This window comes from Phaethon aethereus (genome assembly GCF_964289735.1).
Source record: "Phaethon aethereus genome assembly, chromosome: 2".
Lineage (NCBI taxonomy): Eukaryota > Metazoa > Chordata > Aves > Phaethontiformes > Phaethontidae > Phaethon > Phaethon aethereus.
In genome coordinates, this window is record NC_138582.1 from 123,145,824 (window position 1) to 123,170,225 (window position 24,402).

General features: G+C 43.3%; 1 protein-coding gene across 1 annotated transcript; it reads right to left on the reverse strand.

Annotated features, from left to right (window-relative positions):
* Nucleotides 1–725: 725 nt before the first annotated feature.
* Nucleotides 726–20,774, reverse strand: BFSP2 (beaded filament structural protein 2; the record flags this gene model as incomplete). Its single annotated transcript, XM_081996479.1, has 7 exons — nucleotides 19,967–20,774; nucleotides 11,509–11,591; nucleotides 9,459–9,615; nucleotides 6,905–7,066; nucleotides 2,309–2,440; nucleotides 1,586–1,826; nucleotides 726–811 (listed from the first exon to the last, which is right to left on the reverse strand). Exons 1-7 carry the CDS (start codon nucleotides 20,420–20,422, stop codon nucleotides 726–728), a joined length of 1,317 nt encoding a protein of 438 aa, XP_081852605.1. The 5' UTR covers nucleotides 20,423–20,774.
* Nucleotides 20,775–24,402: the final 3,628 nt, after the last annotated feature.

Sequence of the window (24,402 nt, forward strand, 5' to 3'; positions counted from 1 at the left end):
ATGTTGATGCTATGTGGGTGACTGTTCAAAGGAAGTTTGACCAACCTGCCTTAAGGGGTGTTGATATCAAGAAAGAGCTAAGCATATAAAAAACAAATGTCAAAATATATCAGTATATCAAAAAGTATCACATATGGACAAACTGGCACCCTGGCTAGGGCTGTCAGTATGCAGTAAAAGGATGTCACCTGGACTGCAAATGGAACTGCTGTTGCTCTCCTTCACCTTAAATTTTTTCCAAAAGTTTAGTCTAGAATTAAAACATGTTTAAGTACTGCTGGGATTCTTGCATTGGTGTTTATGCTGGCTTATGTGTTGCAAAGTTAATAGCACACTTTAACTGCTTCAGCATTATTTGAATTAGATTTCAGACTAGTAAGCTGGTGGTCCTGTGACACAACGGAGCGCTTGCTGTGTGCACAGTGGAGGGGTAGTTCAGTCTTGATAAATTTGTACCATATAAAGAAAGAGTTTACTTGCTGGAAAGTGGAGGGCCTGTATTCTTAATCCAATCCCCATCAGCAATTACAAAAAATCCTGGAAGGGAAAAAAAATCAAACAAAAAACCTGATATTTTTTATTTTTATTATAATTTTAACAACATGAGTAAATTGAAATCTGTAAGCAAAGCAATTACATGAGGAGGGTCTAATAAAGTTGTTCAAGCTACAACCTACTTCGATTGTTGAATCAAACTGAATAAAGCAGGCTGCTTTGATGGGTTTTTAGCTTCCACGAACATAATTGGCAGTGACATCTTCTTTTGCTTTAATGACAATGATCTTGTGTGGGATGGGAGTTTCATAATCAGCTGAAAGTGGAAAAAAAAAAAGAAAATTGGTCACTACTACAAATAGGAGAATTGCTGAAGCAAAAACTATCTTCGGTTCAGCTGGTGAAATCTCATCAACTTCATCAGGTTCTGACTATAAAAAAAAAAAGTTCTCCTTGACCTGAGCAGAAGAACAAGCCAACATCTATGGATCAGATTCTCAGAGGTTCCATGACTAATGGTGATTAAGGATCTTAAAAAAGCCCAACACAGCAACCGAGTCGCTGTAAAGGAGTTTTCAGGTTATTCCTGGAGGACAAATGTCTGAACTATGCCTCTTCATAAAAGGCACAGTCAGTGGGCCAGATTCTGTCCTCGGACTTTGGGGGCAACTTGTGTGCTTAGAAAGGGAGCTTCCCCAGGATCACAGCTTTAATATTTGGACTGTATAGTGGAAGGAGGAAGTCAGTCATAATGTACCCAAGAAACAAGAGCACAGCTGCTTTGCAGCTACTAATATAGCCCCTAGATGCTGTCATAGCTTTTTAATCTCAGATCTAAAATCTTTAGGGAAGTGAGGCTGATACTGGCATATTCCTAAACCCTGTCCTTCCGCACCAGTGCTGGAAGCCGTCCATCTCCAATATCAGGAATCTTTGCACAGATGGATTTGGGGTGTTTTACCCCTTTGGTAGCTTCTCCAAACCTGACCATCTACCACCCAGCTGGATGAAACATGAGAACCACCTAGTCCTTCCAGCAACCTCGCAACTCCTTCCCAGGGACCACGTGTTCTCCATCTTCGTGGCACACTTGCTTTTAATGACAAGTACCTGCTTTGTTCTCCATCCAGAAGGCAGTGATAGGCAGCAATGTCTTTCTCCAGCTGTTGTTTGCTGGTCAGCAGATTTTCACGATCCCGCTGCTGCTGCTCGGTTTCTACTTTGATTTCTCCCATTTCTGCCTCCAGCTTGGAGATGACAGAGCCTAGGTTCTGCAGTTCGATGTCATGCCAGTGCTTGGCGTCATATAAAGAGTTCTCCAGACCCCTCTTCTGTAAGGGCAGGACAGCAGATGTTAAAACAGTCAGGTTTTGTGTACCTCATAGTAATTTTTATTCAGGTTTGGCCAATATCTCCACTGAATATACTTAAGTGGAGATGTAATATTTGGATGTAATATTTCCTTTCTTTAGATACTTTGAAAAATGTATGTTATCATTACAAAGGTTGAACTGCTTTCGTTACAAGGCGCAGATATTCTTCACGTTGTAGCGTACTACTCACCCACCAATCTCAGTTAAATTATTGAGTTTGAAGACACTGAAGATTGAAATTTGGGGCCCAAGTCAAATGTGGTACACTTAGTGCACCACATCAGTCAAGAAGAGCCCAGAAATGTCTGGCATCTCTGGAAACAGTATCTGCTGGAAAACAGGATTTATTCTTAAGCCTGCATCCTGAGATGGGAATGTTTTCCTCAGAAGGCATGTTGAATTCGCACAGATTATACCATTGAAATCTCAACATTACTTACCAAGGTTCTCAAAGATTCAGTTTCTGCTTGCAAGCTCTGTATTTTGCAGGCAGTTTCATGGAACTCGGTTCTGAGGCCCTCCACCAGCTCTTCCTCCTTTGTTCGCACGGCAGCTGTTGTTTCAGCCTGTTGCTGGTAAAAGATTGTGACTGTCATCACAGCCTACTCAAATTATATTTTAGTTTCCTTACATACCAAACTGACAGTTAATATTTTCAGAGTTTGTGGCAATTCTGACTTTAACTTTGATTCTTGTATATTAAATCCCTCAGTTGAACAATTCTGGATACTTTTTAGTGTCAAAATTATCACATTTTCTATGCATTTATTGTAAAATGGCCTATACGTATAGGTGTATATATTTTATCTATGTTAACAAAAGCTGTTCAGCATTCATACTAGTACATTTTAAATGACCTATAAAAAGGAAACATTGCTGTGATTCTTCATTTTGTTGCTATACTATAATATTTTTTAAAAAGTTGAGTGCTTTCACTTAGTCTGTTGGATTTCAGAAGTATTCAGACCTTGATTTTTCACATAGGATTCTGAGTCAGGAAGCAAGTCATATCACAGACGTCAAAAACATAACTTCTGTTAATTGAAATAAGATATTCTTATGCAATTTCATGCTTTTGTTTCTTGTGAGTTTTTATATGTGTTTAGTTCAGGCTCCTTGAAAATAGGTGAAGTGTAAGGTACCTTAGTAAAAATAAAATCTCTATACTTTTTAATGAGGGCTGAGATCAAGGCTTTGAATCCAGAGCTCTGGGCTCTCTAGCACATACAGTTTTTCAGTCAAAATCTGCATTTCTTCTGGTTGATGCTAAAGTTAAACTATGCAAAATACTTCCTTTCCACTCTGAAAATTAATCTTGACCCTGTCTTACTTTTCTGATTATGCATTCTTTTATTTCAAACGTAAGATCAAATTTTTAAAAATCTGGGACCATACACCAGAAGTAATTTTTATAATTTTATTTGGTACCATCATGTGAACCCCACACCTTGGTCATTGTGAATGAAATAATCTCAGGTGCAAAAGGTCAGCAAAGATGAATGTGTCATTTAAGTACCAGTTAAGTCTCAAACAGAATTTAGGATTAATGAACCTGTGTTGCAGAGGGCTGAATTTTGGTCCAAACACCAAAACTGTCCTTTCCAGCAAATTGCACAGAGCCTGTATTTTCCAGAAATACTTTATAGGGGCTTGTGCTTCAGAGAGGCATAATCCCTTATCGCTAGTCCTAGCGAACCCAGCCTAGTGATCTGCCAGTCTGGAGTAATTAGAGTCTCCTAAGTTGTGTTGAGAGTGTAGTCTGCACATTGTTATGGTACAAGGACTATAAATCCCTTTTTTTAGAGAGATGCATAGGGCAGGAAGGGTGCTTTTGCATCTATATTTGTAGCCTACACCCATTACATGAAGCCTGGCATTTCTCATTCACATTTACACTGCTGATGGCCCAAATGCTACCTATAAATCCCACTTGCCCTCACCACAGGTGATGTTGAAACTCCTCCAGCAGTAACTTGAAGCTGTCATAGCTACCTGACAGTAGTGATGAAAACAGGCAGATGGAATAGATGGAGGTAGCCCCATCAGGCCCTAAATACTGAGGATGACACAGCATGAGCTCTAAAGCTTTTGGTACATGCAAGGCTTCCCCATCTTCCTTCCAGGACTACCAGCTGAGTTGCCCTAAGGGTCCATGTAGAGGGTGCTGCTGAGCATGACACTTGGCATCAGCTTTGGTGTTCCTTCTGTAGGGAAGTGCAGATGTAGTCTTTGTGCCCTTTTCACTAGGCAATTTGTATTTTCTGGGAGCTCTGCTCTTCCTATTCCTGAGATGCTCCACAAAGGAAAGGTTATACTGAATTGTAGTGCCCACAAACAACTGGATTAATGGAGAGAGAGGCTGAAATCGTACTCCTAGATCTCTATCATTTTGGTGCCTGAGTTTCCTAGGAATGTGTACATTTCAAGCATGTCTATACAGGTCTGAGCCAGGCATTGTGCAAGAGTGCAGAATCTCTCATTAGTCTGTTTTTCATGGAATCAAGATAATTAAAGGATGATTAGGGATAGAACACCAAGATCCAGGGTCTGATCAACATGATATCTGCAGAAGGAAAGTGGCTTTAATAAGCTCCTAAGAGCTCTGGGAACGTGTTAGCAAAATAGAAAAGAAGGGAGAAACAACTGACATAATTCAACAGATTTTTCAAAACCTTTTCTAAGATCTAGTGTAGGGGACAACACAACAGAGGAAGCTGTGTAATCATGGTCTTGGGGCAGAGCATTGCCATGGATCAACCGTTAGTTAAGAGACAGGACATGAAGAGGAGGATTAAGGTCCAGTTCCATTATGACAGAAGCTTAATAGCTTGATGCTCAAGGTTTACTACCTTGGGGATGAATCATGATCTGGAAGGATTTATGTATGGCAGAACACAATACAGATTAGCAATGAGCAGGGGTGGATGTGTGGAATCAAACCACATGAATGAACAGCACCACATCATTAAGTAAAGCATTTCTCAGGGGAAGATATTAAACAGGATTTAAATCACTTGTGTCCATTCAGGGAAAGGTTTTGAGCATTACGGACAAAAAAGTGCAGAGGTCAAACTAATGGACTCGAATTTTGAGGTTACTTACTCATCTAAAAAAGTCCCATGTGAAACCCTGTTAGGTATAAATGTAAATTGGTATGTTTTGGTGCCTGAATACCCATGAAAAATCTAGCCAAGACTGCAAGTCTAGTCAGAAGACAAAGCAAATGAGGCAAGGGAATTAAGTCAGAAAATAACAAAAATACTGCCCTGATGTCTAAGTCCGTGCTAGGACATCATTTGAAATACCTTGGTCTCACCTGGTCACAGCTATGCCCAAGAGCGGGTGCAGAGAAAGGAAATTAAAATATTAGAGACCAAGGAAAACCTCATAGAGAGACATTGAAGAAACTGGTAATGAAGAGTGAAGGAGAGGAGGGAAGTGCTCTTCTTCCTCTCATGTCACAAAAGAGTAAGGGCAATTTTTTCACAGTGTGGATAACCAAACGGTGCCACTTAGCCACATAAGATGTCATAAGTCCACAAGCTTAGCTGAAAAAAGCTGAACTCTTGTTATCTGTATAAATAGTAATAATCTGAATAGATCTGAGATACAAAAAGTGTATCATCTGCATTTAATGAGAGGTATATCTGGGGACAAAAACCCCTAGAATGTCATATCAGAACCTGCTCAGAATCAGAAGTGATCTTTCCAGGAATCAGTGACATTCTGATTCTTCCATTAAAAAAACAAACCAAAACAGGAACAACTTAAGTAAGACTTTAGACTAGGATAGCCACTTAGGGATGGGTTAGGTATCAAAGACACGATAGTGGGATCCAGTGATCAGCCTAGTATGAGCTGGCAGTTTTCTCCCAAAATGATATTTCTTAGCAGCTGAAAGACCAGATACTGAAGGTATGAAAGAAATGGGAAGAATGAAGCTGTGAGGGTGTGTTTGCACAGAAGGAGGAGGAGGCGGAACAAGCAGGACAGGAAAGGGGGGACACTGAAGAATTTGGTGCCATCAGAATAATGCAGATTTTGCTGAAACCTGGCAGGGGGCCAGGAACAGATTTTCTGGGAAAAGCTTTGGAGGTTACTGAGGATCCTCTGACTTTTCAGGGCTGCATATGCTTTGTGTGGAGGTACTCTCTGGGCTCATGTAGTTTATTACTGTGTCACTGACTTCCTTTGGGCTGAACGAGCTGAAAATCAGGCCCTCGCAGGCTAACCTTACGAAAACTTTGCTTAGTAACAGTCTGGCACGCTCATAAAACTGATGGGACCTCTGGGATAAATTCCTCTAGTTGGCTTTGTATACATTCCCTAGCACCTTTGGTATCCCTGTTGTCACAGGATTTCTCATCTTTACTTTGAAAATAAACACCTACTCAGAGGTTGCATATATCTTTGCAAACATATTTCTTGCTTTTTTTCTTGCTTTTTGCCTTCACTACCCCCTACTCCTCTCATGGCAGCTCTGTACCATGGAGCACAGGGAGATATATTTTTGCTAAATATTTCTATAGCACAGCTGTAGTTATGATTTGCTGTGCCATGCTCTGCTGTAATAGCCAACTCAGAATGAGATGGCTGCTAATGTATAGGATAATGTATAATTAGTGTAGAGCAATGTGTTTTGCCCTTTTGATTTATAGACCCCTGTAAATTGTTCAGCGGAGGAGCGGCCCTAGTAAGAAGGGTAGTGCCTGTGGCTTATTCTACACAGAAGGTATCAACTAATTAAGTTTGTTTTTCTTAGCCACCATTTCAGAGCCCTTAAAAGGCTCCCACAGATACCTGTGATATCAGTAGGGCCATTTTCGCCACTGTTTAACTCTGTGCATCCCAAGAAAGCCACCAATATTTATGAGTGTATTTTCCCATGGACTTGGACCGAAATTCTTTACATTTTTACCATCTTTTTGTTTCAAGAAAAAGACAAACACCTAACCCACAAAGTTACTGCAGAGTATTAGACAATTTTCTGTTTGCTTTAAACCCTGTGATGTTGGACTGCGTTACAGAGCGCTTACCTTGGTACGGAGCAGAGCACCCGTCTCAGCGCGATTCTTTTCAATGTCTCTCTCCCAGTGGATTCTGATTTTTTCCAGTATGTCATCGAGGCCACTTCCCAGGGGAACGTCAAGTTCTTCTAGCTGAGATCCAGCAAGCTGCTTGTATAATACCTTCACATCCTTGAACAAAAATAACAGACATAGAAGAAAGTGAACTGGTCAATTGAATGGCAGGTTCAGAGAGGCTTGAGCAAGAGCTCTTTTGGTGCCACAAACAGAGAAATTAAGTTTGGTCTCACATAGTGTCTCTACATGAATGATTCAGTGCATTGGAGGGTTTCTTTTTCAGATGTGGATTTGCCTTATTTCTGCATGAGGAGTCTTGCTGCAGATCTGGGATGCTGGAAGAGGTTTCCCCCTTGGTGGAAAGGAGGCTGAAGCCCTGCACCGAGGCACTGCCTGGAGCAGCCTTCTCACAGTGGCAAGTTTCTCCAGCAGTCAGAGCTTGACGCATGCACGCTGCATACCTGGGACCCAAACTCACCACAACTATATTGCCAGTAAAGCTGCAATATGTACTTTGGGTCAAGGAAGTAACAGCTTACAGCACATCAAACCCTGCTCTTCCTTCTCTGGTGCACCACGCAATAACATAGACATGCATCTACTGGGCGATAAAAGTTGTGCAAAACAGCAGGAGCTCTACAGCCTCGCAGCTTGTATGAGCCACATGTGTGCTTTTATGCATGTGCATGTTAGATAAAGAGCACTTTTCTTCTCCGTGACGTCATTATGTTTCTTCATTACATATAAGTGCCCCAGAAACATGTAAGTGGTAGAGAATTAGTGTGTGTAGAATTTGCACACTTAAAGGTAGCGTATCAGTTGTATATTGTGTTCAGGAGCACAAGAAAAATGAGATTTGTACATGCATCTGAACTGTCTGGCACCACAATCCTTTTACATCAGTCTGTTTATATGTGTTATTGGCATAAACAAAAAAAGTGTAAAAGCATCAGGGAATTACATTTGTAAGAAGTGGCCCCTGACAGTGACAATACTGGAAAAAAATGGATGGGGATTATGAACCTGGAAGAACGAAAGCCTCAAGATGTGCCCACTCCAAGTTCACAAAAACTTCAAAAAGACTTGACGTGGATTTCCTAGTGGGGGCACTGGAGGAAAGAAAGATTTGAATGAGTTCAGGAAAGTCTTGGGACTTTATTTTGCCAGAGCTCAGCTGGAGTAATTGCAGTAGTTGCTTCCATCCTTTATTCTGTGACTTCTCTTGAGCAGCTTCCCCTGATGCTGCTGCCATGGGATAACGAGGTCTGTGCTGAGGTGGTTCTGTGAATGCTCAGATACTCCCAATGGGTAAAGAAAGGAGCATCCTTCCACCCTGCCAGGGCTCCTCGCTGGCTAAACGCAGAGTGAGAGGAGGTGTTGGAAAGGTGGTGTTCTCATTATGCCGTATATACAGGCAGAGAACAGCATCAATGCCAGCTCTTCTAGTTTCAAAGCAATCATTGCAATATGTAGAGGTATTTAAAGGGGTATTTCTGTCAGCTTTCTGTTTTCCCTCTTATCTAAAACAACTTCCATTTTTTCATGCCATGCAGTGGTGACGAAGCTCCTGGTTATTTTCTGCAAAATGCCAGCCTTGGGATTAGACTCATGAAAGTAGGGAAGGGATGAAGCAACCTCATCTTGGCAAGCCAAGTCTCCACATGCCTGCCAATGTTGCTGAAATCTTGTGGTTGGAGAAATAACTTGTAAGAAATGTAAGGTAGGATAGTGCCTTGCTTCCGTGAGCCATCTCAGTTCAAGCTCTCTTTTACTTTTGAGGCATCAGCACAATTGCTTGCTGTCCCTTATGTGGGATTAGTAGTAGCTCCATATTAGAGCCCCTATCAGTAAAGATGCTGATTTGGGTCCAATCCTGAAAACCTTGCTGAAGGGGATAAACTACCTTCATGCAAATAGTGCCAGTGAATGTAATGAATAAGTGGGAAAGTATTGCAAATTTGGGTAATAATGGGCTTCGCTTCTAGCTGCCTGTCCCTGTGACTTGCTTCAGTGGTGTGTTGCTCAGGAGAGACTCGTTTTTGGGAACTGGAGCGGCTTGCTAAGCCAAGCAGGTTATTTTCAAAAGTACCTGGTTAATGCTCAGCATTAGTGCAGCAGGACCAGCACTTGTTCCCTGCACACACGTTTTCTCTTTACATCTCTGGCTGAGAATCAGACCTCACTGTTGGGATGTCCATATACATGACTGTGCAACCCCATGACCATCATGTGGTGTCTAGCAAGAAATGAAGTGATGACATCTCTTCCATGTCGTATTTATCATATGAGAAAGAGTTAAAACTTAAATGTAAGTAATTTAATCATGCCTCAGAGGTTAGTGCTTTAAGTTAACAGAGAAGAAAGAAACAGGAGCAGTTTTGAGGAGTGTCCCCCATGTAGGCATGGCAACCGGAGCTTTTTAATGCTTGCTTTGCACTAGATGTATGATACCAACCGGATGAAACAGGCACACACTGGCTTTGCAGTGTCCCGAGTCTGGACTTACTTCTTCGTGGTTCTTTGACAGCAAAGTTAGTTCTTCTTTCATGCTCTCTATCTGACTTTCCAGATCCATTTTAGTTAAATTAGCATCATCAATCACTTTATATAGGGAATTAATTTCATCTTCCACTGCTTTTCTGAATGGCTGCTCATTTTCATACCTACAGAGAAAAAAAACCCAACAAACCTTAATACAGCACAGCTTAGGAAGAAACACCTGCATTTTTTTAAAATGACACCATTGTGCTAATTAGCTCATGCGTCCCAGACAGACGCATAGAAAAGCAGAAGATATATTTTGTTCTCACCTTGTCTTGCTATACTTGAAATTAACTGCCTGAAGTACCTTGTCATTAATTCTGAGTGTAATAAAACAGGCCAAGTTGGCAGTCTGCGCTACGGTGGTTATCAGCCTGATAGGATTCCTGAATAAGCACAGAGAGGTATGTGGTCTCTTGCTAGATGTGATATTTATATACAGTATGACTGTGAGCAGCTTTTTCTCTATTTGCTTTGCTGTAAAATGAGAATAACTGCTCATTCGTCTACATAAAAACTTTTCAGAGCTATAGTTAAAGAAAACGTGTGCATCGAACATTACTTTTACTAATGAACATGCTGATGGAAGTCTGATCTATGTTCCAGGGTCCCAGCCCATCCTTAAGACCAAATCCTAGTAGTATCAAAATAAATAGGAAACTTAAGTGGTTGGTTTGTCAACTAGAATCGCTGTTAAAGCAAATGGCTTATTTCTAAACCATGGCTGTAATGGTAGGGAAAATTGTGGCAGGCAGTTGCTTGTCTACAGCGCTGCTTGATTTGCTTTCGTTTGTACCTTTTCATTTTAGGCTTTTCATTGAAAATGTGGCTGGGTTGCGTGGTGAATCTCCTTGGGTGGGAGGCTTTTGTATCAAACCCAGCCAACCTGGGGACCTGGTGGCCAGGGAGGTTAGACGGGGGGTTGGCAAGTTAGATGGGAGCCAGGTTCATAAACAAGTCCTGCACTCTGACCCTTGACAGCCACCTTTGTTGCTGGGAGTTCAACAGCTCGGGAAAGTGGCAGCTGATCCCAGTGAGAATTAGGAGCTTTTACTATGCAGTGGATTGACTTGACATTGTTTTTGTTATGTAGACTGCTTGTCCAAGTCAGCTGACATTTAAATTTTTTTTTTTAAAAGTATTTAAAATATGAGTGTAGCTTGCCATAAAATGAGTAGCTCAGAGTTGTACCTTTCTGAAATAAAAGACGAACCTAAGACCATGTTTAACACACGTTTTGATACGATTAAATAAAATAATACCAGAGAGAGAGACAGAAGTTTAAGGGATGATAAAAATTATAGGGAATAAAAACCAGTTAGTTTGAGACACAGTTTGTGTGTCAGATCTTGCAAAAAGCTATTTGTAAATGAACAAGTCCATTACCAAAAAAAGCTAGAAGGCTCATCAGGCCTTCTAGAGCTCCATGCACTCATGTACATTAATATTAGGCTTTGCAAACAGAAAGATGTTTAGAAAGTAGTTTGTCAGTATTTAAGATCTTCTTTTATTATTCATTCCTCTCAGTAAAGACAAGGAAAATCAGTGCAGCCCATTTCTGTTTTTTTATCTACTGTATCCACACTGATGTTTGCAGTGGTACAGTTTTAGCTTTTCAGCTGCTGCAGTAGAATGATTTTTACTTCCAAAACCACTTGTGTGGCACTGCAAATTAAAACTAATAGTAACATGAATATTTGCCATTATGAAATGTCAACCCAAATTTGAATGAATACTGACATCTCAGTATGAGATTGATGCCTCTATATCAAAGAATAGCTTAAGTAATTTTGCTAGTGCACATTTTTGTTACTATAAATCTTCAAAATATTCCAAAATAATGCTAGCATCATAATTATCTTGCTGTTACAAAATCCCTCCCAAGTCAGGGTTGGATCTTCAACTTAAAAGAATGAGCCCATTCTACTCACTAAGCATTACTCCCCTACAGAGTAAGTGTCTGCAAAGGCAAAGTTTCAAAGAAAGTGGTCAGCTAGATGCCACCACAAGACTACCTGTCTTTAAAATCTTCAGCACAGGCTTGAATGTTCTCTGTGTGCAGCATAAGCCGAGCATTTTCAAGGACTGCTTCACCCACCTAGAAGAAAGAGACAACAGAGCTCAAGCAATGAAGATCTTCAGCACATCAGCTACATGCACTGTTCATGTACCTTAAGCAGATGTATAGCTTTTATTCTGAAAATAATCTTTTAGTCTAAGGTTCTTCAAGTGACTCATTCCAGATAATTTAATCAATTAATTTTGTACATATAAATTCACAATTTTTCTGCAAATGGGCTGCAATTTGTCATCAAACTGTTCATTGCTCCTAAGCATTCATCTTCTTGTGGAAACACATTTATTCTGATTGTCAGCTGGCCACAAGGGTTAAAATTCATTACTGTGCACAAGGTACGTTCATCATTTAAGTCCCACTTATATTTTCTAGATACAGTTTAAGTAGCACTTATGCAGTTCCTATTCTACTTCCCATATCAGTAGTCCTCTTCAGGGTTGTCCTCTTCAGTGAGCCAAGGAATACTTGTTGCTCATGCCGCCTGCGAGCCGTCCTCAGCTCCCAGAGCGTCGTTTTTCTTCTCTGATGGGATCGTGTAAGCTCTTGCGATAGATACGAGACCTGAGGAGCAGGCAGTCTTCAAAGATTATTACACTGAATGTGAAATGCTTTGGAAAGATTGTGCAAATAAGACTGTGGTATCATTGCTATGGCTCTGGGGGTATCTTTAATACCCAGGAGGTACTTGAGGGGTAAACAAACCTGAAAGGGTTGTGACATAGCAGCCCGTTGTGATGCAAGAAGGTTACATAAAATGATAGAAAGGTAAAAAAGACCACTGCCTGCCCTGGAGTCACATGAGCACTGAGCTATGGAAGTGACCGAAGACATGCTGAATTTGGTACCAGGATTAGAGCAATCATCTATGCAAATAACTATCTGGGGACTCCAGCCATCTCATGGTCCGTGCCATCGCTCTGGAGGAGCTAAACTGAACATCTCTTTGGTCTTTTTCAGGAGATATGCATGTTGATTTGCAGTTGAAACTAAACCACTGCATGAATAAGACCAGGTTTTTAAGCAGGCCAGGAGAGTTCTTGAAGCAGGAATCTTTCTTTAGATAATTAAGTCTGCGACTAAATGAGATTGCAAATCCCCCGAAGCATTCTGCTCCCCCAAGGTGAAGCAGGCCATGCAATGTGGAGACATCAAGGCTGCGTCCAGACAAGTTACCTCAAGTATCGTAAGTGGGATCGTTGCCTTAGTATGGTCCTACCTGCTCTTTGGTTTGCTGCTTGGTGATGGGGTGGAGGTGGACATGCAAGGCTGAAGCATTTCTACATGGTAATTAACATTCATCCTCATGAAAAGTAGCTTACTGTTCTAAATGTCTTACAAATTCTTGGACAAATAAATATGAAATATGTGAAGGCATCTGATAACAAGACATCTGGAGGAATAACCTATTCCCCTTATTGAGAGGTCCATACTGGATCATGAAGTTAAAAGCACTCTACATATTTTAAATCTGGGGAGGCACAAGAGTTAAACTGAGTGGTTTGCTTACTCTCACCTTCTGTTAGGAAAAAAAGAGAAAGTGGCTATGGCTGGAAGCCTGAGGCTGGAGCTCCGTTCCTGCCAGCTCCAGCTCAGCTTGGCTTCCAAAGGAAACAGAGCTCCTGCCATTGCAGAGGCAGCCAATTTTTTCTTTAATAACTGTGGGATTTCTTGGCCAATTCCAACCGATCGGATAGAGGGGCAGGCCATCTCAGAGAGATGCAGTTCCAACATGTTTCATGAACATAGTATCTAGACAGAGGAGAGAAGTCCTGTGAATGCCCCCACTGGGGAAAAACAGCCCTAGTTTAGGCATGAGAAAATTAGACCGTGCAGCAAATGTGCAGGAGTCAGAGATGTTACGAAAGCCACAGGTGTAGGCAAAGAGATGGTATCTCACGGCACACTAGCCAGCGCCGCCATGCAGCACACAAGTACAGAAGACCTTTATGTGCTCTCTTGCACACAGAACTGGTTCTTCTTCATCATTTAACCCCTTGTTTCCTTCTCCCTGCTTCTTTGCAACCCCACTTTACCAGCACTGGCCTAACACCCCAGCCCCTGGGTCGTCTCTTCTGTGGGATTTCAGAGTGGCTGGGCAGAGCCAGGACTTTGGGGCCATGCTGCTGTGCTGTCCTCGGGTCCCCTTGCAGGACCTGAGTTTCTCCTGAAAGATGGAGAAAAGACATTTAGTTTTTACATGGCAGTAGCATGGAGGCAGAGGCAGTTCTTTGACCCAAGCTCTGAATTTTTTTTTCCTCCGAACACTTAGAAAATTTACTCTTCGCCTCATTGGAATCTTCTTCTTCTTTTTCTTTCTTTCCCTTTTTTCTTTTTTTTTCTTTTTCTCCCTTCTTTTTTTTTCTTTCTTTTTTCCCTACAGAAATTATTGCATTTTGCCTTCCTGCCAACTTGTACATGTATGGATCATTAGAGAAGCTTTTGTTTTTTCTCATGACTCCAATCAGGGAGCAGAAACGCTGCCCCATGATTTGCCCTGCCCTGACAAAACAAGCGCATTTGCCTCCGGCAGCAAGTCCCCACAGTTACAATATCTGACCTGAAGTCTGATGAAAATGGATGTCTTTGAGGGATTTGGGAACATCCCATGAGCAAAAGTAGCATTAAATCCTGTGAGCTGCACAGTGTCACATAGAGGTATGTTAATGGATAGTTTAGGGACTGAATCCAGTGTAAAATGGCTTTTGGGCCGCAATGAAAGCAGAAGCAGGGAATAGCTGATGATTCGATGCTGCCTGGATTTCTGCCTCTGTACAGAGACAAACTGTTCTTTAAAAGTGCTTTTCAGTAGTAATCTTGTGGTTTTATTGAGGCATTTGAGGTGACTTCTTTTTTACCTGCCCCATAGCAGATGTCTGTACCAGAAGCCTGGTATCATAGTGCTGAGGACTTAGTCAATACCCAGCTCCCCTCTTTGTAGACCGGCAGCTAGTGCCAAATGTTCAGTGAGAAGGTGCAGGGCTTTCCAAAAGTGCACACAAACCTGAAGTGTGCTGTCTCAGTAAAAATGGTATAAAAAGTCTGAAGTTTGGAAGGCTTCAGGGATGAGCATTGTAGTGGGAGCCAGCATGCATTAGCCTTTCAGCTCTCCTGGAAATCAGCTGTGTACGGTTTAAATCCAACAGTGAACCTGAAGGATAAATAATGACAGGTAGTTTCTGTGTATAAACCAGGTTTCCTGAAAAATTCTCTCTGATTTGCATAAGCTGTGGAAGTCCTTTCCTAGGCTTCAGAAGAAGAGATGAGAGACTTCCACCTAGTGGCTCTTTTGTTTGATTTAATTCTCCTAATAATTGACAGCCGGATGCAAACACTCAGCATTAGTGAGAGGATTTGCAGCCGCTTTGCTGACACACATACTAAAACTCATGATGCAGCAGTCTAGGAGACACCCTTCTTTGCAATGCTGCAAGCGCTGTCCTGCCTCACAGGGCTTCTGGGAGCCTTAATTCACTGATGCTCGTGTGGCACTTAAACTGGCAAGATGGGAAATGTTATAAAAATGCAAGTATTGTTACTAATAATAGCTCCTTTAAGTCATATATTGTCTCTCAGCATGTACATCTGTGATGCATATACTCCTTTTGAACATGATTTTTTTTTCAGTTCTTGAGTTGACACTGAATATTTGTGGTATAATAGAAAGCAGCAGCAACAATTTTCTTTGATTTCACTGTGATTTTATGGACATGAAAACACGATATTAATTTTTAGCAAAAAAATCTTACCAAGACCTTCATCAACTTACTGGCCCATTTACTGGCAACAAGGAAAAACAGCTGCTTCAGGGGACTTTGCTAACTCCAGCTTTGATAAAGTGTGATGTGCAGACACTTACAGGGAGAACTTATCCTTGGTGGCTGGCAACTTTTGATTTTTTGACCAAGTTTGGAATTGCAAGATTTACTACACCTTTCAAATTCTTAGCCATGCTTTGTCAATAGCTTTGTATAGTTTTGCTATTGTCACAAACCCCTAATCCCCCTCTGAATGCTCCTACGTTTGTGGCCTCAGGTGCAGCCTGTGATAATGAATCTCATGGTTTAATTATTCATGTAATGGAAAATTATCTGTCTTTTAAGTTCACTTAAAGCAAATGATGCCTCCGTGGAGAAAGATCAGAAGATGCTGGTCTAGTCTTTACTTCCACACACAGAAGGAAATGGTTGATATCGGGCCATTGCCTCCAACACATTTTAATTCACGGCTAAATCAGGCTGAAAGCATGCAACCCAGTGCCTGCTGTTCAGATGCCAAGCAGTAAACTCGTAATGCTTTTGGTCCTGTTTTCAGTGTTGAACCCCTTCTCAGAGCCTGAAGGAGGAAAACTCAAAGGTAGCAAGAGTGGCATTTGCTGCATCGCCTTGGGAAAGGTAATAGCTGGAGAGAGGCTGGGAAGACTGATGGGTCCTTTGCCGATTTCTGCTGCATCCAGGAAAACACGACTTCATTTATACATCAAATATTTTATACCTAAACAGGACTGCATCAAAGAATGCCTGGTTCTCAAAGCAGGAGATACCTCCTAAAGAAACTATCTGTAAAAATGTAATGTTGCCTAAGCACAAGGAGAAAAGCTCATCCCCACCTCACAGCTGTTTGTGACAGTAGTCCAAGGTTACGCTCTCGGAGGTGGCTGAGAGGACATAATTAAAACTAATTTATTGCCATCCTCTGTATGGCGGTTGACCAAGCTCTGTGCCATTTTGTGGGAGTTTGTTGTGCCCTTACATTTGTAGCAGGATGCTATTTCACTCGTTTACAGACACTAATCACACACTGTGCTGCGTTAGAGTTTGTTACAGATAATACTCAGCGGCTCTCCTGGCCTTGCAGCAAATAAATTACTGGGTGCAAGTCCAAAGGCGGCGATTCCTTGGGCTGTCAGTCCTGTATATTCTCCAGGCTTAATATTAACACTGAGAAAACTCTGACAGTAAAGCCAGGTGCAAATAAAAGTATCTCTATAGAAAACTCCGGTGATCTTTCAAATGCTCCCAACCATGCACGGGAGTCACAGCAATGATAAAATTCGTCCAGGATGTTTATTCCTTCTTCTGCTTTTCTGTTTACTCTTGTGATCTGAACTGCGCTATGTGCCATCTCATAGACAAAATAAATCTCTGTGGCTCCCATGCAGCTGTAATTGAACCGTCACGGAGGCTGAGCTACCCTCTCCTCTCTGTAAACTCGCTGAGATTATTTCAAGTGTCCACTTTTCCCAGGTGCTGCCCTGCTCCATGGGAAGGAATTGCCATTACAAACAACATCCTGTTCTGCAGCAGAGACACATTTGATTAGAGATAGTTTTTTCCACAAGAAGACTGGGATGACGCTTGGAGACAAGGAGTATGCACAGGGTAAAATGAGATGAATTTGTATTTCTGTCACATGAATTCCTCTCCACAAGGATTTTTCATTTCCCTCGTTTCCTGCAAAAATCCTCCCATTTTGCAACTGTCCCAATTATTGCATGTCCACCTGCTCTGCTAAAAGCCAGCTGCCCAGGCAAATAATTAATACTGTGAGCTGGATAGTGGCTTCCCATCACTCAGCTCCTGTCAGTGATCCCCTGCTGCAGTAATAGCTCTGACCATTGCAATGAAACACGGGGTTTTTTTTTCCCCTGAGGGACCTTCCATTCATACCCTCCAAGTCACTCGTTGCCACCTTTTTCCCCCTAGCTCTGTGTCTGGCAGAAATGCTGGCACACAGTTGTCATCCCTGGGAGGAAAACTACCTGAAATGTGGGGTGCCGGAATACATCCCAGGAAGGGCAGGAGGGAAACGGGACCTCTGGTCTGCTGGGATCTCTCCTACCCCACTGAAGGGATGGGCCCATCACATTTCTGGTTTTGGGACCAGGAGAGTCCTACATGGCCGCATCCTTGTCTTCTCACTAGTAGGGCAGGAGGAAGGGGCTCCTGTCTAGATCCTCCACACTCAATTGTGTATTTTTCTTTGCTGCAATCTGTTCCTGTTGTAGGCATTGAGGTTAAAACAGGTGGCAGCTCAACTGGCTTTCCACCCCAAGGCTTTCACAGCTACTTCGTGCAACGGGCACCAAGGGATTTGTGGCTGCCCAGGCATCCCTCCCGGCTGAATGCATGGGGCTGGTCAGGAATCAAAATGAAACCCCAGATTTTGCAGGAGGCTGAAAAAAGCATATGTAACACTAAAGGTGGATGTGGACATCTACAGAAAATCTAAATATATTTCCAAAAATTACATCTAGAAACATATCTGCCAGGTATCTCTCATTTTTGTTACAGCTGACTCCTGAATACCTTTTACTTTTCCTGCTGGGACACGTCATGGCAGGAGGGTACTGACTTCGTGCGGTTGCAGCCATTTCTGCGGCAACTGATTTTGATGTTATTTAACAAGTGTGACAGTTTCAGTGCTGATGCTGGCACGCTTTTGCCAATCAGCCCCCGGATGAATGAGTTAATCAGTGTTTGTGCTGGATAAGGTCCTACTTTCATTTTTGGTTAGATGCTTAATATGAAAAAAGCAAAGAAGCCTGTTAGTCACAATTGTACATAACAGGTCAGATTACATCTGAGAAAGTCAAAACCCACTAAGTGATGCCTCTTTTATTGATTTAATTGAAGTAATTTGGAAAACTTTATGTATTCTCTAATGTGTTTTGATGGTTAAATAGATACGGACGATGCTAATCTTGTTCTCTTATTTTCTATGATACTTGCAAATGCTTTTACTACATAGCTTTATTTTTCTGATTTTATATAGGAAGAGCCCAATATTCAAGCTAGATTTCATTATGAGCTGCTCTTATTTACTCATAAGAAAGGGAGGTAGAGGCAAGATGGCAGGATGACAATATAAAAAAAGCTTTAAAGGAAAGCAATTTGGATGAAAAGTTATTACATGAGTAGGTTCATCTGCATGACAGTGTTGGGGTTTTATATAAAGAAAAAATCAACCAGTCCTTCCTAAAGTACCTACAGTCCTACTTATATGGTCTAAGCCATAAGCCCCGGTAGGTTTTACAGGTGGGGTCTACAACTGCAAAATAGGACACTCATCTGGAAAACACGGGGTGGTGGCTGCAAAGCATTACCCCCATCTCACATCAAAGTCCCCATCTGCCTCAGTGAGATGACAGGTTCGAGGGTGTCACTTTTCATAAGCACTCCGGGTTCAGAGCACCCATTGCCTTTGGCAGCCAGTCCTTTCAGGAAGCTCTACAGGATTAGTGGCAGCAATGTCATTTACCAATGCAAAAAGATAACTTTAAAAATAGGTGCTTAACTGGGCATTTCTGCAGACATGGTCTTTGTACAACAGCTTATGCTGCTGCCTTTGGGGTTCAGACTGCATTTGTAGTGTTCTGAGTGAAAACGTGCCCGAAAAATGCAGTGCACTGTAAAAATACACCCCTTTTCCTACGCCACAGGTGAAACTCTGGCCATCCCAAGGTAAAACACGCAATCGTCCCCACGAACTTAAAGTTGTCTTTCAGGCTTCCTGAAGACTCGCCGACAGCATTTTCTGCACCTGCACAAGCGCTGACAGGAAGAGATGTGCGAGATGCCGGGCTCCAGCTCTTCGGGGCTCCCACTGGCCGGGAGTCGAGAAGCTGGGACTCGCGAGGTGCACTGAGACCTCAGGGAACAGACCCCGTGTTCCCTGTAAGCAGGACATCAGCCAGCAAAGCCTTATTGGTCTTACTGGTCAGCAAAAGGGACTGTTTCTTGTCCATGAGGTTAATGCAAACACCATTTTGCACCCCCCCCAGTAAGCACTTTCCCGGAGAACCTGCAGCCTGTGCTGTACAAAGAAAGTGGGAGTAAGGGATGGTGGGGCAGTGACAAAGGGAAAGGAAGGAGTCACTCATTTGTAGACATGGAATTATTATCTTTAAATAAGTAGAGCTTTTGAAAATGTGATTAAGGAAACACGGGGATAAAGTGAAAATCTGAATTGCTAATTAAAAAAAAAACCAATATGCTTGTAATGATATCGTGTTGAGGGATAAACAAATTCAGTACTAGCAGTTTTCTTTTAATAATTTTGATGCTCAGTGTAATAACCACAACCAAGAAAAAAAACCCCAAAACAATAAAAAATCACACATTTTCATCAGCCTGGACTATCGCGCCTTGGGGTGCATTTCAATCGGCCCCGTGCGCAGGATGCCTGAGGCAATTCTCCTGCTTAATAGGCATTTTCCACAACACACTGTGAAATGATAATGCTAATTATCATGAAGATAGATTTAAAACCGTCTAGGGCACCACGCCTTGAAATCAGGCAGCATTCATCATCAGCATCAACCCTTGTTGCTCAGGGTTGCTAATGACTCGTGAGGCTCCCCCTGTCCCCCCAGCTGCCGACTGCGCCCCAGCGCTCACCTGATGGTAAATAGCCTCCCAGTTCTCCCGCAGCGCTCCCCAGCTGCCCACGCTGGCTGCTTTCTTGTCCAGGTAGACTCTGATGTGCTCTTCCAGCTCCTGGTTGACCTGCTCTAGAGCTCGCACCTTCTCGATGTACTCCACCAAGCAGCCGTTCAGGCTCTCATAGGAGAGACCCCTGCCCTTCTCCAACCCCGGGGCCAGCGGCACGGCGGCAGAGGAGCTGCGCAGACCCTGGAGGAAGACGCTGCTGATGCCCAGGGCTCTGCGGGACACTCTGGTGCCCAAGCTGCTCACGCCGCCGGTGGGGACGGTGCCCACATAGACGCCAGGGGGTCTCGACAGGCTCACTCCACCCCCGACGCTCACCCGGCGGCCGGATGGCCCCGAGCTTTCGGCCGCGGAGGAAGAGGGCTGCTGCCCCAAGAAGGATGACCGGCGCCTCGGCAAGGGCATGCTGCTGCTCCGGCCCGCCGAGCACCGACGCTCAGCCTGGCCGCCTAGCCCCGCACTGGCGGGAGGGATGTGCCAAGCCCAGCAGGTTGGGGCTCGTGCAGGGTTTCGGCTTTGTGCGACGGCTTTCTGGAAGGGGGGCTTTGTGCTGCCCGGGAGCGCCCGTCACATTGTCTGGGTGGCCGCTGGGTCAGCAATCCCATTTCAGGGGAAATCTCCGGGCTGCTGCTGCTGCAAATGTGGCAGATGAAAAGCACAATGGTGTTTACAGGGACAGCAGGATGGGGATTCAGTACGTGTTAAAATACCAGTGGTGTTTTCTACGCTGACACCCAGATGATTTCCTGCCCTTATGCCTGCAGGTATCTAGGCATACATTACAAATACGTTGGCCGTTCACACTCATGCTTGCTCCAGACAGAATCTCCTCCAGCAAGACATTACCTAAAGTTAGCAAAACCCAAAGTTTTGAGGAGCTGGCCAAGCCGAGCCAGCCTTTTGCTGCCGCAGAGCCTCGAATGCTCCCTCAGCCCCGTTGCAGCTTCTGGATTTCTCTGTGCTTTGGCTTCACCACCCAACCAAGGCACGTTGCCCCAAACCCAGCAGATTTTAACTAGGGACACACACCCTCACGTCTACCCCTGCTCAGTTGGTTTAACGTCACGTTACCAACTGCACCCGGTCTGTTCAACAAGGGCCCATTTCCCTTTGCATAATGTGGGGACAAAGTCAGGCAACTGTGAACTGAAAGAAAAAGGCAAAACAATCCCTGAGACTTATTGCAGGATATGGGGGAGTTTTCCCCAGCTCTTTTTTTTATGTCACTGCTCCATAGCGACTAGTGATCAGGTGGGTAGTTTGTAGGTACATAAGTGGGACATGTGCATGGTACAGTAGGATCCTTTGCTATACGACGTTAGCTATAGCTTTTTCTACCGACACACAGGGATGCTTCACAACCAGGATGCCAGACTTATTCTAGCATAGCGTTAGCGTGTGCGCGTCTTTGCAGGCATGCCTGCAATGTGCTGATGTTGGGCATCGCCCTAATGCAGCGTAGGCTTGTACAGGGGCAGCGGTGAGTCTTTGGCGAGATGGAACACAATCAGAAATCCCTGTCTTCCGAGGGTGCCGAATCCTGGTTTGCGGCTGGAGTTTGTTTTGCTTGTTCTTTTTAAGTTTGAGAACTGTGAGACTGCCTACAGTCGGGTCACTGTTTCCTGGTTGTGTGAAGCCAGGGAATAGCACAGCATCTCACAGCTTTGCAAATATTTTGGCTAGTTTCTAGGCGTTCTGCATTTAGATTACCAAGCAAATTGTGCTGGCTAAATGAGAGGAATCCTCCAGTATTTCTTACATAACATTTTCAGTGTATTTGCTCTGTGTCAAATAAAAAATTTGCCTTGCAAAAGGTATTTTTGGGGACAAAAAAAAAACCCCAAAACCCACACAAAACAAAAAAAAAACCAAAAACCCAAAATTTGTTTTCTGTACCATGTACAGAAAACAAATGTAAAAATATGGACTTTTTTTCAAAGAACTGAATTTAGTTATCTGTAACCTCATTCTCTCTTTTCCATCTTCCTGTTGAAATAGAAGTTGAAGATCCTCATGGGATTCCTTTTGCTCTTGGCAAGACCCTCAGGAAGTTTTTACTCTATAATCAACCAGTGATTTCCAGGAGGCTGTTTCATATTTGATCATGAGGACTGCAGATATCATATTGTATAGCATTTATCCCATGGTGAAAATATATATTCCCAGAGTTCCCATCCACTATCCATGTCCATACACAGCCACATCTTCCTGCATGCCCCGCTCACCTCGTAGGGAAGCCGTGCATTACTCTCTGATTCTGAGCAGAAAGTCAGATATCTAGAAGAGGCCCTGTAACATTACAATTTTGTAATTTTAGGAAGCCTGTGGCCCGCATTTAGATTTGTGCTTTGGTGCAGTAGAAGGGCATGTGTGGGACAGGGAGGAAGGAGGGGCAACAATGCCTCTGTGGCCCCCCCATCTCAGGAGGAGCCACGTATTGGTCCAACTCCAGCCATCATTTAGTAAAGTTGTCAGGTCGCTCTGACTAACCGCAGCCACCAGATATTGCTGGCAGGTGGGAACAGCCGGACCAGATGTGCTGCTGCTATAATTCCTTTTCCTGGTAGCAGCCGTGGCTCACCTTGAACAAGGCATATGGTTAATGATGCTACACCAACCCTGTCCTGCTCAAACTTCCCTTTTACGCAACCAAGCGATAAACCTGAGCCAGTGGCACGGAGCAGCCAGCTGGAAAGGGGGTAAACTCCCTGCTGTCTCACAGCCTGCTCCTGATGAAGTGAGGAATGAAGGTAGAAAATAATGTACAAGGACTGAGGGCCAGAAGTGGGGAGAGGATGGCCGAGACCTCAAAGGATGGAGGCTATTTCACTTGCCGAACGATACAAAAAAGGCAATTTGAGAAGCAAACCTGAAAATTGGTCCCACAGTAACAGTTCTGGGTTACTCAAAGAGACAGCATTGATTTAGGCAAAGTCATTCCATGTTCCATGTTAGCCTCTCCTTGTAACAAACTATTTTTAACCCATCTTTTAAGCTTTGTTCACCCCTACTATTCCCCTAACACTATTACAGCCTGAAATCTAGTGCTTAACTGGGTAGGACTGAAATGCCACTTTGCTCCGAAACACTGCTTTTTCGTTCCTAAAGGAGGAAGGAAAGTCTGAGAGAGGAGAAGGGGGTGTGAGGAAACTTGATTCAATGGCACTAGCAGTCTAAGCAGACAAGAGAAATAAAACAGTGAGGAAGTGGAAATGTGTAAAGCCACAGCTTCAGTTGGTGAGAGTCCGTAGTCACTAGATTTCAGCATTTCTGATAAATTTAAAGGAGGTTGCTGTTCCTTTGAAGGGACGCCTTCTTTTGAGGCTGTTTGTTCTGCAGGAAATAATTAAGGACTCATTGGGCTGGAGCAGAGCAGCTTTGAATCCAGCGTATCGTGTGGTTAGGACATTTGGTGAAACACTGGCATAGGTTGCCCAGAGAGGTGGTAGATGCCCCATCCCTGGATACATTCAAGGTCGGGTTGGGTGGGGCTCTGAGCAACCTCATCTAGTTGAAGATGTCCCTGCTTATTGCAGGGGGGTTGGACTAGATTAAGGTCCCTTCCAACCCAAACTATTCTATTATTCTATGATTTACACAGGAAAAAAAGGTCATTCTGGTCCTTGCTCCTGTGAAACACTTTTGGAGCTCAAACTGGAACTTGGATCTCCTGTTTAAGTCTGAAGAAGGTAACACATAACAAAGTCATGGGGCAACATTACTACCCAGAGGGGTTTGCCCATGTCTTATGTGGCCCTGGATCCCATGCGTGCATCAGGGTTTTTTATCATCCCACTGTAGCCTAGCTTCCCTGCTCTCCCCCTGCAGACCCCAGTTGGGTTCAACTGGAAGGGAGACTCTGGAGGACTCATCCCAGTAGGTGCTCAGGCACTGCTGGAGTCACACAAAGGTTAGGAGACTGGCACGTGAGCTGTACAGAACACTTCTGGCAACCGGGATGGTCCTGTCTGGTTTGTATTCTAGCTTGGCAGTCTAAAGGACAGGGGTGACTGAAGTAATTTTACCGTAGAAGGGATGGTCATCAAGCAGGAATGCTCACGGCAAAGCTGAGAGATGTCACGTAAGATGCAGGATGCTGTACCCAATACATGCTGTCTGCACCAAAACCAACCTTACCCAATATTCTTCCAGCCCCAGTATATTCAGCAGCATATTGTAAATGACAGTGAAGAAAACAGTCCATCTGAAAGGTGTTTTGCTTAGAAATACCTTTATTTTATAAAGCCACAGTTTGTTCTGTAAAGTTTTACCACACTTATAAAAAAGGGGTTGACAGTTCTGAGGGAGAAAAGAAAAGCTGAAAACATTTCTTGTAATCCAGGGTTACACAAAGGTTATATTTATAATATATATATTTATTTATA